Raw genomic sequence first — 17,576 nt, forward strand, 5'->3', positions numbered from 1 at the left:
ATGTCCCCTCGCCCACTACTCAAGAAGGAGGACACTGCACAGGGATGACTTCTGAGGGCATCCCTGGCATACAGAGAAGACAGAGATGGGCATTGGCAAACCAGATTCTCTATGTCAGCCCTGCATGCCCAGTCATCAAGCTGTCGGGGAAAATGCATTAAGAGACAAAAAGAACCAAACCCTCTGCTCTAGACCCAAGCGGACCCTGCCCCACTGAACTTGGGGAAGGGGGGTCCTATTCAGTCACCTAATCGATGGTTTCTATGCCTTGGCCACCAGCACAAAGATACAAGATGGGAGATAAGGACACGCTGGCCTCCAGCCCACCAGACCAGACATCCCAAGAGGGAAAGGTCGGTAAAGAAAATACAAGCGGTCAGTGGTGCAAATGATTGATAAGAGTCAATGGTTTATTTTCCACTGCCCCTGTCCCAGCCCTCAGGACCTCTCCCCTGCCCAGCTGCCAGCCCAGCTGCCTCAAAATATCAGAAGCCAGGCTGACACATCCCCTGTCTGTCCGGTCCCATTCATTTACAGGGACAGGACAGGTATCCCTAGGGCTGTATTATGCGCAAAGGTTTGTGATTACAAATGCCTAACTAGGTTTGAAATGTTTTATAGAATAAGACAATATTCTGTTCAACAAACTTTTTTAAAAAAATGTACAGTTCTTCTTGGTTTGCCTTGTCCCCCTTCCTCCCCCCAGCCTGTTTCTCATTGGTTCTGCCTCTGGGCCCAGGCTTCGCTCCTTGAGGCCAGCACGTCCCACTGGCCCGGCCTTGACCCCACCCTTCATCGATACCCTTGGTAGCCGTAGTAGCTTCTGTAGTATCGGTCTCGGTCCTGGTAGTAGTAGCTCTGCCACTGGAAGAGAGTGGGGACAACCCAGTGAGCCGGGCCCAGGTCCAAGGACAGCTGTCCCCCAGCCTAGGCTCCTCACACACACTCACCTCCCGGTTGTACTGCCGGTAATAATCTCTGTATCGGTTATAATCGTAGTCCCGGCCATAGAATCGGTCATAGTCTCCTTGGTATCGATCATAGAAGTTACGGTAACCCTGAGGGAGAAGGAGAGATGGAGGAAGAAGGGTAAGAAGGGCCCAGGGGTTTCCAGCACCTTGGCCAGAGACAGCTGAGAAGGAACCAGCTGCAGAGGGATGGCCATTTCCCAACACGGCCCTCCCAAGCCAACACACATTAAATACTATGTGCCCGTCACTGTGCTAGGTGCCAGATAAAGACAGTGTCCCTGCCCTCAAGGAGCTCACAATCTGGTCCGTAGTCCTGCCAGGACGGAGGAGCCGGAGGAGAGCTACACTCACCCCTCTGCTTCCAGACTGCCCCCAGTACTGCGGCCCATAGGCACGGCTGTCGTAGCCCCGGCGCCCGCCGGCTGGAAGAGAAATGGAGAACAGCTCTCAGACAGCTGCCTGGGGCTCTTGGCTCCAGGGGAAGCAGAAAGAAAAAGCTGGAGCCCCAAACCAAGTCCAAGGAGAGTGGCTGGCAGATGCCAAGCTACCTCAGTGCCAGCCACAGGGTGGAGGAGGGTTATCCCCCCGATCAGGCAGCTCCTCCTTCACTTCTACCAGCCTTGTAAGAAGGACAGAGCAATGGTGTGTGGCAGCCTTAGGCACATAAGAATACCTGCCTTCCAGAGGACCACAGGGAGTCAGAAATGAGGAGTCAATCCCTTCACTTAGAGAGCGAAGGATGGAAAAAAGGCAGCAGCACTGTCAGGGCCTCCTCAGCAAGCTAACGACCAGGGTAGTGAGGGTCCAGCCCAGTTCCACTACTGACATGCTTTTGTATCCTCAAACAAAACCGTTCTTCCCCAACCTTGGTTTCCTCCCTGCTCCAGCAAGTGCAGAATGACACTTCATGGCATACAGACTAATCACAACCAAATGGCAGCTGAAAAGCTCACCCCCATGAGACAATCCCATCAAACTAAACCGGCAGGATGAGAGCACATGGAAGCAAGGCCTGCCTGAGGGCCAGAGTCCAGGAAGAGCCCCTTTCCCTGAAGCCTCCACATACCACAAGGAGCCAAGCAGGAAGCTTGGAGGGCAAGGGGTCCCCAACAAGGACTGTGGAGCATCAAGCAGGTGGTCTTGGAAAGTGTTCAGAAGGAAGAGGGGCAGGAAGGAGCCTGTCCCATTTAGCAATGTGCAGCAATCCTAGGAGGTGGAGGCAGATAGGGAGCAGCAGCCTGCCCCCTCCTACCTCTGGCCATGGCCCCCCACTCACCGTATCCTTGGCCTCGACTTCGACTCTGCCGGTTGCGCTTGTTCCGGTTGTTCCGTCGGTTTGTCCGCTTCTCAGAAGGGGGCAGCAGCTTCCTTGCTTCTTCTTTGTATTTGGTGACCAGAGGCTGGGCCTCCTCCTTCTCCAGTTCTCCAAAAGTCACCTCCTCCATATAGTCACATTTTTCAGGCAGAGAGAAATTGGCTATGAATTTTTTAAAAAAGGGGGTGGGGAGGCTTAGAGTAGAATAGATGATCTGGGGCCTTTTTCCTTCCTCTTGAAAATTCCAGAACAGAAGGGACCACCTACCACCAGGTTTACAGATGCCTAAACCACCCCCTTCCAACTTGACACATTATCAGTGGTTGGCCCTCAATTTGGGTTGGCCAAGTATAAGGGTCTCTGAAAACATAGCAAGACATTAACACCCCTCCTCCCCAGATCTCCAATCTCTCGGCCCTTTCCAGCTCCACCACTGATGAGACGGTGATTTCCACACTTTTAAGGGTAAACTGAGCAGAGGCTGCCCATGCAGACAGAAGCAGCAGTGCCTTTGCTCTTGGCTAACTCGCATGCTTTGAAAGCAAACCCTTCCAAGAAGTCCAACAACTCCAAGCAGCCACAGAAAAAGTTATTGACTTTGTCCACTAAGACTTGGGCCAGCTCAGGGAGTAAGTCTGGGGACTGCCTCTAGCGCCCTCTTCTGGGGAGGCACATTCACCTTTTTTTAGGTCAATTCCCTCTCAAGCCTCCTCCTCAACCTATTAAGAAACTGAGACTAGGAACCCCACTAAGAAAATAAATACCAAGGCCTCAGCCATGGCATTGCTCCAGAGATAAAGGCAAAAGGTTTTTTGGGGAGTGTAACGTTAGATGGAAGCTGTAAACTCACCAAGTGAATTTTCTCATTTACCCATCTCAGTTTAATTAACAGACATGTATCCTGTTTTTGTACCATGCCGATCAATCAATTTATTCAGTGCAACAACCTGAATTCCTAAATATGGGGCTGTCCTGATCCAACCCTGCTTCCAAAGGCAAGAGGCAGAAACGCTCCCTGTCACTGTGGCCCATACAGCTGTCTGTCTGGATGCCTGTAGCCCAAGTGCCCAGAGCAGACCCAGCACTAAGGATGGCGAGTGCAGCAGCGCTAACTGGCCAGCTGCGATCATGGGGTTCAAGACTCCCCGGGGGCGACATCCCAGGACGACACCTGGTGGCATATTTGTATTGGAGCCTTCCAGGCCAGAGCTCCAGCTCGTTTCAATTACTTCAATCTATTCATCTCATCCCTCAAAAGCCTGTCCCAGGATAAGTCCAGGGCTTCCTTCTCAGCCATAATACCGGGTTTCTACAATTCCTCTCAAGAGCAGAGCGCTACTCAGGAATGCCAGTCCCCAATGCGCACCTTTCATCTCCAGCATGACAGTCTGTGGCACGTCCTCTCCCTCCACCTCCTTCCGCAGCTCCAGCCTTTTCTGCCAGTCTTCTTCACTGGGGACAATCACCACCACTTTTCGAGAGAAGGTCTTAAAGAGAAGCAGCTTCCGCCGCTGGCCCGAGTTGTAGACATTACACTGAGGACAGAAGAGCACAAAGCCACAGCTGCTTTCTCCTCAGGTCTCTTGGGCAGCTGCCACCCAGGAGGGAGGAGCTGGGGCACAATTTTCCAGGCACCCAGACTGGCCTGAAAGCCTTGGCCAGGCAGCCCAGGAAGAGGCCCAGTCATGGCACGGAAGGACTCGGAGCTGCTGGAGCCTCAACTGCAGGGAGAGTGTTTTCAGGATACCTGGTCCAGGATGATGTTTCTTTTTGTCCTTGAAGCCACCTGGACCAGCTTGCTAAGGCACTGGGAGGCTTGCTGCACTAGAAGGTCCCGGCTCTTGGGGTCCAGCTCCGGCTCCTCAGGCCCCTTCATCTGACAGAGAGACAAACAAACAACGCCTTGCTCTCCGCCACGGCCCTTCTGACCTGCTCCACAGCTCCCAGCAGCAGGAATGATCCAGGTTTCCTGACAGGTTCTAGCGGATGAGCCCACCAAGGGGGGGGAGCTGCCCCAGGGCCTTGAGCACAAGTGCCCTCCTGCTCACCCTCATCTGATTGAGCACAGTCTCAGCTCCCAGGACATTGTATCTTTTCTCAGGATTATCTTGTGCATATTTCAATGCCCACTGGGTCTTTCCAGACCCAGGTAGTCCCACCATCAGTAATACCTGCAAAACAATAGTACCAAGTTTGTAATGGGGAAAACGAAGCGTTCTGTAGGTATAGCTGGGCCCAAACCGCACCCTTGCCCCTGGGCCCCCCACATATATACACCCAAGGGGCAGCTTTGAGGAGCATGAAGCTGCCTGGGGCCAGCCCCTTCTGCCCCTACCTCACATTCCTCCGTAGTCTTAGGTGGCAGCGTGGTTCGAACCCGATCCTCCACAGGCACAGCATGGATGAACACAAACTCTTCAGCAGGGGGAAAGAAGGGCTCCTCCTTCTGACCAAAGTTGAGTTCCACCACACAATTTTTGCAGAGGACATGGGGCAGGAGGGCCCGCTCGTTCAAGGACTCCTTGCTGACCCGGAAAGCTACACCCAAATCATCTCCATTTTTAGAGAAAGAGAGTTCCACTTCCTCACTTTCGAAATTCTGTGATGAACAATGACAAGCACCATAGCAGGGCTTGAGCTGATGCTCAGTACTAGACTACCGACAGGAAAAAATACTACTGTAGCTTAATTCTCCCTTAATCAAGTGGCTGAAATTAGAAGCCAAGGGGCAGAGGGAGAGGCCAGTCAGGAGGATGGGCACCTCCCAGAGAGAGGAAAGTGAACTGCCCAACATCCTTCCCCCGACACCATGCCCTCACTGCCTACATCCTTCAATCAATGGACTGCTTTCAAAAGACTTACAGCAAAGCAGCCAATGACATCATTTTCCCCAAAGGCCTGGCCATATTCCTCAAACTGCCCATTTTCTGCCTTTAGCCCCCGGCCATCGAAGCCATAAGAAAATTCATCTTCACCTAGAACAGAGGAGCAGAGTTACCTCCCCAGAAGATGCCCTCCCCCTCCAAATTCCCCCACAGGAGACTTGCTCCAGTTATGAGGAAAAGGGAAAAAAGGGATTTTACCAAGTTGTGGACAGGAGAAGTCAACAGACCATCCAACGCGGAGAAGGGAAGCCTCAGTGCAGCCTTCTTTCAGCAGCAGATTCTGAGTGACCTGTTCAAGTGAGAAATAGAAGCAAAAGTCTTTTAGTTGCCCTCACAAGCACCATGGAGGCATCAGAGAACCAAAGCCCACAGAGACTACAAGGCAGAGTCAGCAGCACACCTCTCTGTGACCCTGAGCTGAAGACACAAAGGCCCGGCTCATTCTGGGGAACTCGTGTGTCTCCAGAATCAGCTGCTGCTCCCAACCTTTGGCTCTAGAGAAGGGGTGCCAAGCACTAGGCTCTCGCCAACCATCCCCAAAGGGCTGGAGGCCTCTCATTGGAAAGGGAAAGGGATGAGGAATGAGCCTCATGAGCTGCCACCCCACCTTGGCCTCAAAACAGACTTTTCCCTTTGTCACTCCATATGTGCTCCTTGCTCCAGACCAAAGGGTGGGAAATTTCTCAGAGAACAGTGGCTGGCCCCCATAACGGTCCTTGCTCACTTGAAAATGGAGATCCGAGGTATCTGTTGGGAAGAAAGAGAAGACCTGACTCCAGTGGGAGTTGCTATCATCAGAACACACCCAATTATAGTCACTTCTACTCCACTGGGGATAGGTACAATAACAGCCTCAAATGCTGTGCTTCCTAAGCAGTTTTGGGCCTATGCAACAAATTAACTTCCCCAACAAGAGTGGAGCCAGAAAATCTCCTGGGCAACACCTCCATCTTGTCCGGCCCCTACATACATGTGTCTAGGTTCACCAGGGTTGGATCCTCTTCCTCATCTCTGGCCTCTTCTTCAGGGGGTGGTGGAGACTTTGAGCTATACAGGAGAGAAAAAAAAACACTGCTACGACCAACCATGTCCACTTCTCTGATCACTGCGTATGAGCTTGAAGTAAAAAGTCTGCTTAGAGGGGAGAGTGTAAAATCTCAGCAGGAAGTGGCATTCAGGGGAGGAGAAGGTGCAATGAGCCTCATTTAAATGACGCTGCTCGATAAGCAGCAGCTCTGTCTACCTTGGCCAGGCAAGAATTCCAGGGAATGCAAGGGGAGCTCACTCTCACCGACTGTGATAAGCCTCTTCTCGAAACTCGTAGTAAGCCCTGCCGTGTTCTTCCTTCTCATCTCGTTGTCTTTTGACCCCACGACGCTCTCCATCGGAACCGCTGGGTTTCGTCTTCTCACTGTCCCCCTCATCTCCTACAGAAAGGAAGGAAAATAAACAATTTTCACTGAAGAAAACCAAGTCTCCTAAATCAAACCGGTGATTCCGCAGCCAAAGAAAGTCTTGTCACAACTGTCCAGAACTTTAAATGTTTGTAAGTCAGACAGATGACATAAAATATTGAGAATTCACGTGCTTTTGTCACTCACCTGCCCAAATTAACCCCCAGGGCAATAGGCACATTCAGTCTGTGACAATGAAAACTGCCCAGAGCCATGGAGGAAAGGTTAAGGGGTTCAGGCAACTGACTTGGGATTCTAGTTGGACGGGTTAGCTCTAACACTTATGTTCACTGACAAATTGGTCTCAAATAAAAAAATCCTTTCCCCCAGTTTAAAAATGTGTGGCCACAGCTTCCCTACAAATAGCAGATACATCCAAGTGCATGAGACAAGGCTGTATTTTTATATCATGGGTTTTGGTGAAAGTTGTGAGGGCAAAGCTTAAGTCACAAGAGACCCATAAATAATCTTGCAGATTTGGTATACAAAATTTGGGGCAAGGAGATGCCTTTTTGTTTTTAGCACCCAATTACTGTTTTTCAAAATGATAAACTGGATTTTTTAAAAAGTGGCAATGGGGAAGAAAACATGATCTGAAAAAGAGAGAACCCGATTTACATTCTAGTCATCAGTGTAGCTACCTGAGCCTTCCTATGACTGACAGGAGCTAAGTGATGACTTCCTATCTTGGGCCACTGGATATTAAGCAGCTGGGCTGTGATGTACTTTTTAATTTGTGTTATTTCCAGTGTCTACAGCAGAGTGTTACAAAGAGTGGATGCTTGCTGACTGCATCTAAAGGAACCTGTATGTATTTAGAAGGGCTTCACCTATCGATCCCCTTCTAGACTTCTGCCTTAGTCTTGGCTCAGAGGTATTAACCAACATGGGAACCCACTTTCCAAAGGCCCGGTTGGAGACAGCCCCCTTGATCTTGCCTGGACTCTGATGGGTGTTTCTCGATCACTTTCCACCCTAAAAGGTCATTGTTTCCCTGGGGCAACTGACCCATCCTACAAGTCGGCCACCTCAATCATCTCCGTTTCAAGAAGCTTTAGAAACCCCAGATATTTAAAAGAAACACCAACATAAGCCTCCCACACACGTGCCTATCTGGCACCTCAATAGGAAGGTTCACATCTAGCAGGAGAAGGCAGGCCGGATAAAACCCCAAAGCTGACAACAGTAACTGGCCTAGCCCGAGCAATCCATTGCATCTGTCCCACTGGTTAACTATTAAACCTGATACCCCCTGGGAAGAAGGAAGGCAGAGGCTGCTGCCGCTGCCCAGATGCCCGGCTCGGCAGGGACCTGGGGCCGCTGCCCAGATGCCCGGCTCGGCAGGGACCTGGGGCCGCTGCCCAGATGCCCGGCTCGGCAGGGACCTGGGGACAGCCCGTTCTTCCCCATGATTCTCCCCGCCCAGAAGCTCCAGGAGGCTGGATGCTCCACAGGTAGCCAGGCTGCCCCAGGAGGGCCCACAGGGGCCAAGCTGGGAGACCATCATGGTCCGGCCCAGAGGGGCCAGGGCTTGCCCATCGGACTGCAGATGCAGTAAAGAGGGAAGGGAAACTGAGGTCGGAAAGAGGAAGAGCCCGGCTCAGGAGAACCCCAGTCTGCGGCCCGAGGCTGGCAGAGCCCATCCCCCCTTTCCGCCGACTCTCGAAGAGAAGGAAATGACAGCAGGGAAGGGCTCTGGGAGAGCGCTTGGCCCGGCCCTCCCTCCCGGCTCCTTCCCTCGCTGTCACAGCGCAGGGAAGAGGGGCGACCTTGCGAGCCCCCCAGCCCGGCACGGGGAACCGAGAGCCCCAGGAGGACGACCTTGGCGCCCGCCCCTCTGACTGCAGGGACACAAGCCCACGTTGGGGAGCGACCTTCAGGTCCAGCCCCAAGCCCCCCTTCACGGCAGGGGAAACCGAGGCCCGCTCGAGGCCCGCGACCTTGCCAGCCTGCCCGGTACCGCGGAGGAAACAGGTGCAAGCGCCGCCCCCCTTCACGGCAGGGGAAACCGAGGCCCGCGACCTTGCGCGCCCCCTGACGCGGGGGACGCCGGGCCCATGCTCACCCGGCTCGCCGTCGTCGCCGGCCTTGGGGGCGGGCGCCGGGTCGCGCTGGCCGTCCGGGGCCGACGCCGCCTCAGCCTCGGGCTCCGCGTCCCCGTCGCCCGGGGCCGGCCGCTCGGGGGGCTGCGCGGCGGGCGCTGCCATGGCCGACGGCTGCACGGAGGCCCGGCCCGGCGGCTGGGGCTGGGGCTGGGACGCGGCGGCGGCGGCGGGGGGCGGATCCTCGGCCTCGTCCTCGTCCTCCAGCAGCAGCAGCGCCGCCGCCGCGTCCTCCTCGGCCGCCCCCGCCCCCCGCTCCCCCTCCTCCCGCTGCTCTTCCCCCTCCTCCCCCTCGGCCGCCGCCGCCGCCGCGTCCTCGTCCTCGTCCGCGTCCTCGTCCGCGGCGTCGTCGTCCTCGTCCGCCTCGTCGCCGCCCGGGCTCCGCACGGCCGCCGCCGCCTCTGCCACCGCCCCCGGCCGCCCGGGCCGCGCCGCCGCCCCGCCCGCCTCGTCCTCCAGCATCTCGGCGTCCAGCGCCTCCTGCAGCCGCTGCGCCAGGTCCACCTTGAGGCCGCGCGAGTCCAGGCCCCGGCGCTGCAGCTCCGACCGCAGCTCGGTCACTTTCAGCCGCTTCACCTCCATCGCCGCCGCCGCCGCCTCCGCCTCCCTCCCTCCCTCCTCCCGCCACCTCCTCCCTCCTCCTCCTCCTCCTCCTCCTCCTCCTCCCCCCCTCGGCCCCCCCGCGAACCGTCGGCCCTGTCCCAGCGCGCAGGCGCAGGGCCTGCAGCCGCCGCCGGGGCCGGCCGCCTCCCTCGCGCCGGGGCCGCTGCCCGCTCGGGCACGCGCGCCCAGAAAGCTGGGTGCCGGCGGCCCGACGCCGGGGACTCCCGGCTGAAGCCCATCGCGGCCGCGCCCTCGGCCCTCCTTCCTCTCTCCCGGCCTAGCCTTGGGCTGCCGAGGGGATTCTTTTTCCACCCTCCTCCTCGCCCCCCGAACTGCGCGTAAGGGGATAGGCCGGTCTTCCCTGCTCTTCCCGCCCCCTTTTCCTTCTCGGCCAATCACTGCAGGGGGGGTCTGTCTTGATTTGTTTGGGTCTTGTTTTTACTGCGGCACCGTGGCGGGGCTTGTTTTCCCCGCCGGGGCTGCGGGACCTCCTGCCTTTCTACACCAGAGAGAGGGCCTGGGCAGCCCTTTCCCTGCCTTTGGCAGGCACTCGCCGCGAGGACTGGGGTCCTCTTCTAGGATTTCTAGAAAGGATCATTTGTAGCCACAGGACTAGTGCTCGGGGCCGTGGATGACCCCGATGCTCCGCCCCACTCGGAGCCTCCGAGCGCGCAGGTCGCCTGCTGGGCTTCCCCTTTCTCCCGCCTCCGTCCCCACTTATTGGGCCGCTCGAGTCGCCCAGTCTTCCCTCCCATTGGGCAGCCGGGTTTCTTTTTTTCCCTGATTGGGCAGCTCAACAGGGGCACGTTTTGCGGATTGGTCCGCGCGGGGCGCCGGGCTCGGGAGGGGGCGGGGCCCGCGGCTCTTCGTTCCCGGTGCGCGCGCACCGGCATGGAACCGGAAGGTGATTGGCCGGCGAGAGCGCGCGCGCGGAGGCGCTCGCTGGTTGGGCGGTCTGCGGCATCCCCGCGGGCTGGGAGGCGGGAGTAGGCATCCAGGTCGGTCCCGATTGTCTCGTGTGGGGTCCCACGGGACCCCCGGCGCCGCCATCGCGGCCCAGCCGCGTTCAGCGGGCGCCGGTGCCCAGGTTCCGCCTCTCCCGGACGGGCCGTGGGGCCAAGCGGGGGCACGGCGGGGGTGGGGGGTGTGTCGGCCTCTGTGAACGTGGACGCGGAGCCATCGGACGCGCACGGCCGCAGGACGCACTTGGGCCGCCCCGCTGGGAAGGCCTGACCCGCCTGTCCGTCCGCTCGGGGTGGGGGTGGGCTTCGGGGTGCAGACCCTGCCCCGCGTGCGCGCGCCCCCGGAGCCCCGATCCCGGCCCGCCTCGGGAGGTTGTGGGAGGAAAGCCCCCGGGGTGGGCCGGCTCCCGGGGCCCTCCTCCCGGGACGTCCGCGGCCCGGACCCGGAGCCATGGAGAGGAGGCTCCGAGAGGCGCAGCAGTACAAGGAGGAGGGCAACCAGCGCTACCGGGAAGGGCGCTACCGCGACGCCGTGAGCCGCTACCACCGCGCGCTGCTGCAGCTTCGGGGCCTCGACCCCAGCCTGCCGTCCCCGCTGCCCCCCCTGGGCGCCCGGGGCCCCGCGCTCAGCTCCGAGCAGCAGAAGGTGCTGGAGGCCACGCAGACCGCCTGCTACAACAACCTGGCGGGTAAGAAAGCCGGGACCCCCGCGGTGGGGGAGTCTGCTGGAGAGTGGGGAGGGGGCCTGGGGTCCGTGAGTGGGGGCATCCTGGGGAGCCCTCCTCGCAGCTCTCGCTTTCAGACCGAAGACCGAGGGTTATCTTAGTATCTTGACAGTGCTTTTGCTGGAAGCGAGAGCTCTCCCAGGCCGGTGAACTCTAGACTAGCCAAAGTGGGTCCGTTCTTCACTAAGTTACCGAGCAGCGAGTTGGGCCGCGAGCAGTTAGAACTGTGGTCCAGAGTGATGGCATCGAGATGCGGAGACACATTTTCACATTTTTAATGGGGGGAAAATACCAGGCTGTGTAAACTGAAGGAAGTGACTTGCGGGGCCAGAGCAGAGGGAGTGGCAGGGGCTTAAGCTGCTGTGTGCCCGTGTCTGCCTCCCCAGCTGCAGGGGGACGGCCGGCGAAGCAGGAGTTTAAAAATAAAGGGAAGAGATTAGAGGAAGTATCAGAAGCCATAGAACGAGATGTAAGAGGATGCAGAGTTCCATAGCACTTTGAGGTATGATAGGGAAAACTGCCCAGGACCCAGAGTAGAGAATGAATGGGAATTCTTCCTCCTTATCCTCACATCTCACAGTGTGGTGAGAGTTGAGTCAATCCTGGTGACTTGGACTTTACAAAAAGGAGCTTGACTTGCTTCTAATCTCATCTAATGGGCACTGGTGTAGTCTATGCCTGTCATTTCAGCCTTCTGTAAGCCCCCTCTTAAAGATAGCCTTGGGGCATTAGGAACCTCCACTTGCCCAGAGTCTCACAGCTGACAGGACCTGACCCGGGATTCTGGATTCCTGAAGCCAGTTTCCTATCCATTTGTACCATCCTCCCTCTTCACTGCTCTGCCTGCATTTATGTAACAATTAGAGACAGTGCCCCTCCATGCAGGAGCTCTGTAATCAGATCTGAATTTGAGGATTTAGAGCAAAGGCACAAAATTATTAAGAGCTCAGAAAATAAGATATATGGATAAAGAAAAAAAGAACTGGGGGGCATTTAGCCAAAAGGATAGGTTGAGTAGTGCCCAGCCTCCAAATATTCCAAAGTTATTCCAAAGCATATTGGAATATCTTATACTCTACTTCATATTCACTACATATTGAAGGCATTTGCGTTTGGCAAATATTTATCAAGCTGTGATTAGCTCTGGGACCAGTACTGAGCTAGGAACTCCAGGAGTTCATGGCCCCAGCCTTCAGGGTAGTCAGGATCTAAGTGAAGAGGAAAATAACACAAGAAATGCCTGTAAGAACATATATCAGATCAGAAGAAGGGAGAGGACAAAAGCCCAGGAGTCTGTGACCCATCTGATTGGTCTGGGAGCCCCATCTTCTGACACCAAGAGCAGGGATGATCCTTTAGACTGAGTGATATGGGCAGTATTAGTTCAGAAGAGGAAGAGAGCATTGGAGTGGTCAGGAAAGGCGTTATGAAGCTGGGCCTTGACAAATCAGAGGCTGAAACACGGCCTTGTGGGAGGGGGGGCACAGGCTGGGGCCAATATGTTATTCATTGGCATAATGCCGGAACCTTGAGAGGAATGGACAGTTCGTGCAGGGGAGGGTAATATTAGATTAAGCTGGAAAGATAGGTACCAGAAATATTAACTATAATTAAGCTGAACTCTAAAAATAAAAGTATCCCAAAAGATGAAGGTGAAGTGTCAAGAGACCTGGAAACACCAGATACTTCCCAGGAAAGTCAGGAGATACCGAGACCTCTTCCTTCTTAAAGCAGGGTAAGGCGTCCATCTTAATCAAGGAGTGGTTTTGGTTTTTAAATTTTTTTTAAAGACTGTGTCTCCCCCTCTCATGGAGGCTGGAGAGAAAACAATAACTCCAGACCTGACTCCAAGTCATTGTCGAGCTCTACCTGCATCCTCCACTCCTGTGAGCCCACCGTCTTTGAGGTTAGACTCAGCTTTAGCCATAGTCTGCTACCATTTACTAAGTACCTTCTATGTGCCAGACACCTGGCTGAGTGCTCAGGAGATAAAGACAAATCCCTGTTCCCAAGGAGCTCCCAGCCCAGTCCGGGAAGTGACAAGCCACAGCTCTGCCAGCCTGACGAAGACAGACAGGATGAGATGGAGACAGGCTCAGAAGGAAGGTTGTCAGACTAAGGAGGCCTGGGAAAGACTTCCTGAGGAATGTTGGAAGGAAGCCAGTATGTGGAGATGAGGTGGGAGGCCATCCAGGGATGGGTATGGCCAGAGCTCAGAGATGGAGGTCATGTTGTAGGACTGGCCAGAAGGCCGGCATCCCAGGATCATAGAGTAAGGTGTGCAGCGTGAAGGGAGTAAGGAGGGAAAAGACTGGAAAGATAGGAAGGGGGTGTAGGTTCTTGAGGGGCTTTAAAAGCCAAACAGGATTTCATAGTTGACCTTGGGAGTAATAGGGAGCCAGTGCAGTTTAGTGGATGGGAGAAGGGACAGATATGGTGAGGACCTTGTTTCAGGAAGATGGAGTTGGCAGCTATGGAGTGTGGGATGGACTGGAGTGGGCAGACTTGAGGCAGAGAGATCCGTCAGCTGGATAGAGTCCAGGCATGACATGATGAGGCCCTGCACCAGGGTGGGGCCAGTGTCCCAGGAGAAAGGAAAGGTATAGGGGAGATGGAGACCTCATCAGACAAATGATTGGCTATGGAGGGGTGGATAGAGGTAGGGATGAGTGGTTTCTAAGCCTGGGGGACTGGGAAGATGGCACTGCCTTCCACAGTGGTAGGAAAGTTAGGGAGAGGGGAGGGTTATCTCCAGGACATCCAGTTCAAGATGGTAGAAGGACAGTTGGAGATGGGAGATGGGAGGTCAGCAGAGAAGTCAGGGCAAGAAAGGTAGGTTTGAGAATCGTTGGCATCGAGATTGTCATTAAGCCATGAGAGACGATGAGATCTCCAAGTGAGAGTATAGAGGGACCTGCCCCAGCCTCCCCCAGCACAGGGGCAGCAGCTGTGTGCCACCAAGGCCGGCTTCACAGAGGCTACTCTGCATGCTGGCTGGGGGTGACCACACATAACGGACGTCAGCATTCCCACATTTGTGTGGCCCTCTGGGCCTCTACACACGTTACTAATTTTAAATCAACAACCTGTAAGGGAGCCGACACTTGGCTGATGATGCTGTTGAGACACTGGTTGTGTGACTTGCCCAGGGTTCCACGGTGACCCCAGCGTTCTACAGTCCCCTGCTCTGTCCTTTATTTCAATACATTGGAAGACAGTTCTCAACCTGAAGAAGCAGTAGAAATAGTGCTGCCACAGAGACCCAGGCAGGACTGAAATTCCCCGAGGTTGCCCTTTCTCTCCCTTGCTCTCAGCTTGTTTCTTTCTTTACCAACAAGATTCTTTTGGCAAGTATCTTAATTCATCAGAACAGGCCAAGAACAACCTGACCAAGATGCTTTGTGATATGGCCATCATGTTTCAAGGGCAGAGATGGTGACAAGATCAGCCATCACCCGGACAGTTTGCTGATATGACCCTTCACTCTCAGTTCAAGAATCCATGAATTTTGTGCTTTCACAAGAATGGTTGTTAGAAAGGCAGCACATGATTTGTGCTTCCTTTTCAGTCCCAAAAGAAGTGGTAACTTGTGAAAGAACTTGTCAGTTCTGTAATAAGATTTGTGTTGGGAAACCCACCCCAGGCCAGGGCTTAGTCTGGGTATGCAAAAGTCAGGGAATGGGACAAGCAGAAAACAGGGGAGTGGCACCAAGAAGAGGGCACCCAAGGAAATGGCTTCCACTGAGCCATTTGTTTAAAGTGTGTGTGCACGTAACACTATTGCAGGGGCTGAGGGCTAGCATCCAAAGTGGCCAATCTGACTGTAACTCGACCTCTGACCCATCCTGACTGTGTGCTCTAGCGACGCTCTCCAAAACTGCTGGGCTGCTGGGTCGGCATTGCTAGAGAGATTTCCCTGCTCTCTTCCTTATGCCATCCTCCCCACCCCCAAAAAGTAAAAAGCCCAGGTGCTAGGCATGGTTTGGTTGTTGTTCAGTCATTCACTTGTGTCTGACTCTTCGGTGATCCTGTGGATCATCCTGTCCATGAGGTTTTCTTGATAGAGAGACTGGAGTGATTTGCCACGTCATTCTCCAGCTCATTTTACAGATTAGGAAACTGAGGCAAGCAGAGGTTACAGCAAAGAAGTGTCTGAGGCCAGATTTGAACTTAGGTCTTCCTGACTCCAGGTCCAGTACCCTATCCAATAAGCTACTTGACTGCCTTTACTGTTTTTGAGTAATCAAGTTGATTGTTTTGGCATTAATGTCTTCTGTTTAATGAAGCCAGTACTATCCCAGAAAAATTAACCATATGGCTCTTCTTTTTCTGGTCCCCTTCAGCCTGTCTCCTTCAGATGGAGCCAGTGAACTATGACCGAGTGAGAGAATATAGTCAGAAGGTCTTAGAACGCCAGCCTGCCAACGCCAAGGCCTTGTACCGAGCAGGAGTGGCCTCTTTTCACTTACAGGACTATGACCAGGCCCGACGATACCTGCAGGCTGCCACTGACTGTCAGCCGAAAGGTAAGGAGGCAAAGAGAGTTGGGCTGTTGGGGAAGAATGCAGTCATTCTTGCTAAAATGCTCTTGGTCTGAAGGACAGGTCCTTGAGACCCTGCCTGCCCAGGGATGGGTCCATTTATCCAGCCCATTTCACTTACTCCTTGCCTTTCCCACCGCCTTTTGGCCTTCTGGTGACTCAGGAATAACCTAGATTCTTTAGGGCTGGGCCACCTGTGGTCCTCCAGCTCAGCTCCCCAAGGTTGGCCTTTTGACTTCCTGAAGATACCCTGTCCCCAACCTGGAAAGAGGGCAGCCTTTCAAACAGCCAGCTTCTATTTCTGTTGACTGAGAAGGAAATCTTTGTACTCACATACTACTTTAGGCTCCGGAGGCAATGCTATGGTCTGGTGGGATTTTCTTGGTTTTCACCTGGGATTTCATTGCTGCAGGGAACTTCATTCCCCAACGAGCAGATTTCTTCTTTCACCTCTGATCTGCAATCCAAAGTCTTGAGTGGTCTTACAGGGAAAATACAGTGACTTGCCCAGGGTCACACAGCCAGGAAGGGTCCACGACCTGAAGTCTGGTCTTCTAGGCTCCAGGGCTTACCCTTTATCGGCTGTACTGATCTTCCTCTCTCTGTTAGAGGCTCAAAAGAAACCTAAGGGTAGAATAGACCCTTGCTAATGTCTGCTCATTTGAAAAAGCTAGTCTGAATGAATGAAAATGCAGATATGAAGTCACTGGTCTCAGAGACATACCCCTGAATCCATTTCAATCAAGGTCCCTTAGAGGATCTGTTTTCCTGAAGAGTTAATGGCTTGTAATTAACATCTCACCCTGTATATAAATGAGGCACCTAAGGTGTTTTAAAAGCTGTTTGCCATCTTAAATAATTATGCTCTCCTTCAGCAAATCTTTTGAATTCAAAACTCAGTCTTTGAAAGAAATAACCAAATTTCCTGATTAGTGAATCTGAATTAGATTTTACTAGACCCTGTACAGTTAGAATGTTCTGGCCGTAGGAAGATTTGGGATTATTTTTTAGCATCTGCTCCTTCCTCCAAGGAGACTTGAATTACTTAATTCCTTTTCTTCTTTCCAAGATGCCAACGTCCGGCGATACCTGCAGTGGACAGAATCGGAACTAAGCAGCTACCACCAAAAGGAGAAACAGCTTTACATGGGCATGTTTGGTTAGCCAGAGACACAGAGGCCTTCTTTAGCCCTTCTTTGCTGTAGCGTGAACCCTTAGAATCTCCCCTCTCCCCCAACTGGAAGCAGGGGCTTCAAGAAGAGGAAATGGGTGCTCCACCTGCAGCCCACCTGGGCTGGGCCTCAGCTTGCCTTCCTGCACAAACTCCTCCTCCTACACCATCCACCTCTTCCTAGCATCTCTGTATTTCTGTCTAGTGTCATTGTTGTAGCCTTGTGGTCCCTTACCATGAGAAGCACCAGAAAAAGTCCCCTAAATGGGAATGGAATAAATGGTCAAGGAGAACTGTAGACTCCAAGAAACTGGCCGGCCAAATTGGCCGCTGGCAGAAAGGGCCAGTGTGGGGAAGACAGGGACAAGGCTCCCACTAGCCTTCCTTAGAGAAGTCAGTAGAATACACTTGGGGAATTATGGGTGTTTGGGGGGCATTGAAGGACAGCTTGGGAAGCTGGGAATGCCCTTTCTGGGCCACATTCTTACTCTTTTTTTAATGATAATCAAAATCAGAGATTAGGCCAAAATATCTTAAAACTTAAGGTTAGAATGATCATTTTCCCCCCTTGAGTTAAACTGACGCAATTGTTCTGAGGCCCCGGGACTAATGATCATTTACCCGACAGTGACATCACTCCTGGTTTCTGCTGCTTCCTTCTACATAATTAGCATTTATTTCTGAAGCATCTATGAGCCTCAAGAATGAGCCACATTCATTCGGCTACAGTAACAAAGTGACCGTACAATGCTGGCCTCTGCGCAAGATGTATGAAAGTGGTCTCAGGCTGTCCCCTTAGAAACCGTTGTGCCATGCAAGGAGTATTAAAAATATCCTTCTCTGTCTA

General features: G+C 53.9%; 2 protein-coding genes across 4 annotated transcripts; one reads left to right on the forward strand and one right to left on the reverse strand.

Moving 5' to 3' along the window:
• Positions 1–389: 389 nt before the first annotated feature.
• Positions 390–9,331, reverse strand: HNRNPUL2 (heterogeneous nuclear ribonucleoprotein U like 2). 3 transcript variants are annotated; one of them, XM_072637294.1, is made up of 14 exons: positions 8,691–9,328; positions 6,463–6,598; positions 6,142–6,218; positions 5,779–5,918; positions 5,370–5,460; positions 5,149–5,261; positions 4,622–4,885; positions 4,335–4,457; positions 4,034–4,162; positions 3,653–3,821; positions 2,248–2,448; positions 1,323–1,393; positions 951–1,058; positions 390–864 (listed from the first exon to the last, which is right to left on the reverse strand). In XM_072637294.1, the coding sequence occupies exons 1-14, from the start codon at positions 9,307–9,309 to the stop codon at positions 793–795; spliced, it is 2,313 nt and encodes a 770-aa protein (XP_072493395.1). In that variant the 5' UTR covers positions 9,310–9,328; the 3' UTR covers positions 390–792. The 3 variants fall into 3 exon arrangements, with proteins under 3 accessions (XP_072493395.1, XP_072493396.1, XP_072493397.1); XM_072637295.1 differs by lacking the exon at positions 4,335–4,457 and having other exon boundaries at positions 8,691–9,329; XM_072637296.1 differs by lacking the exons at positions 390–864; positions 1,323–1,393 and having other exon boundaries at positions 8,691–9,331.
• Positions 9,332–9,688: 357 nt separating this feature from the next.
• TTC9C (tetratricopeptide repeat domain 9C) lies at positions 9,689–17,576 on the forward strand. The gene is made up of 3 exons (XM_072637304.1): positions 9,689–10,981; positions 15,361–15,543; positions 16,628–17,576. The coding sequence occupies exons 1-3, from the start codon at positions 10,744–10,746 to the stop codon at positions 16,720–16,722; spliced, it is 516 nt and encodes a 171-aa protein (XP_072493405.1). The 5' UTR covers positions 9,689–10,743; the 3' UTR covers positions 16,723–17,576.

Source organism: Notamacropus eugenii, chromosome 2 (genome assembly GCF_028372415.1).
Source record: "Notamacropus eugenii isolate mMacEug1 chromosome 2, mMacEug1.pri_v2, whole genome shotgun sequence".
NCBI classification, from domain to species: Eukaryota; Metazoa; Chordata; class Mammalia; order Diprotodontia; family Macropodidae; genus Notamacropus; species Notamacropus eugenii.

Excerpts from the sequence above, each read along its gene's own strand:
- TTC9C (XM_072637304.1), top strand. The coding sequence starts at position 10,744 with ATGGAGAGGAGGCTCCGAGAGGCGCAGCAGTACAAGGAGGAGGGCAAC. Across the intron at positions 10,982-15,360 it reads CTGCTACAACAACCTGGCGG|CCTGTCTCCTTCAGATGGAG; the intron begins GTAAGAAAGCCG and ends GGTCCCCTTCAG. Across the intron at positions 15,544-16,627 it reads CACTGACTGTCAGCCGAAAG|ATGCCAACGTCCGGCGATAC; the intron begins GTAAGGAGGCAA and ends CTTCTTTCCAAG.
- HNRNPUL2 (XM_072637294.1), bottom strand. The coding sequence starts at position 9,309 with ATGGAGGTGAAGCGGCTGAAAGTGACCGAGCTGCGGTCGGAGCTGCAG. Across the intron at positions 4,886-5,148 it reads ATGTCATTGGCTGCTTTGCT|AATTTCGAAAGTGAGGAAGT; the intron begins GTAAGTCTTTTG and ends TGTTCATCACAG. Across the intron at positions 3,822-4,033 it reads GAAACATCATCCTGGACCAG|TGTAATGTCTACAACTCGGG; the intron begins GTATCCTGAAAA and ends TTCTGTCCTCAG.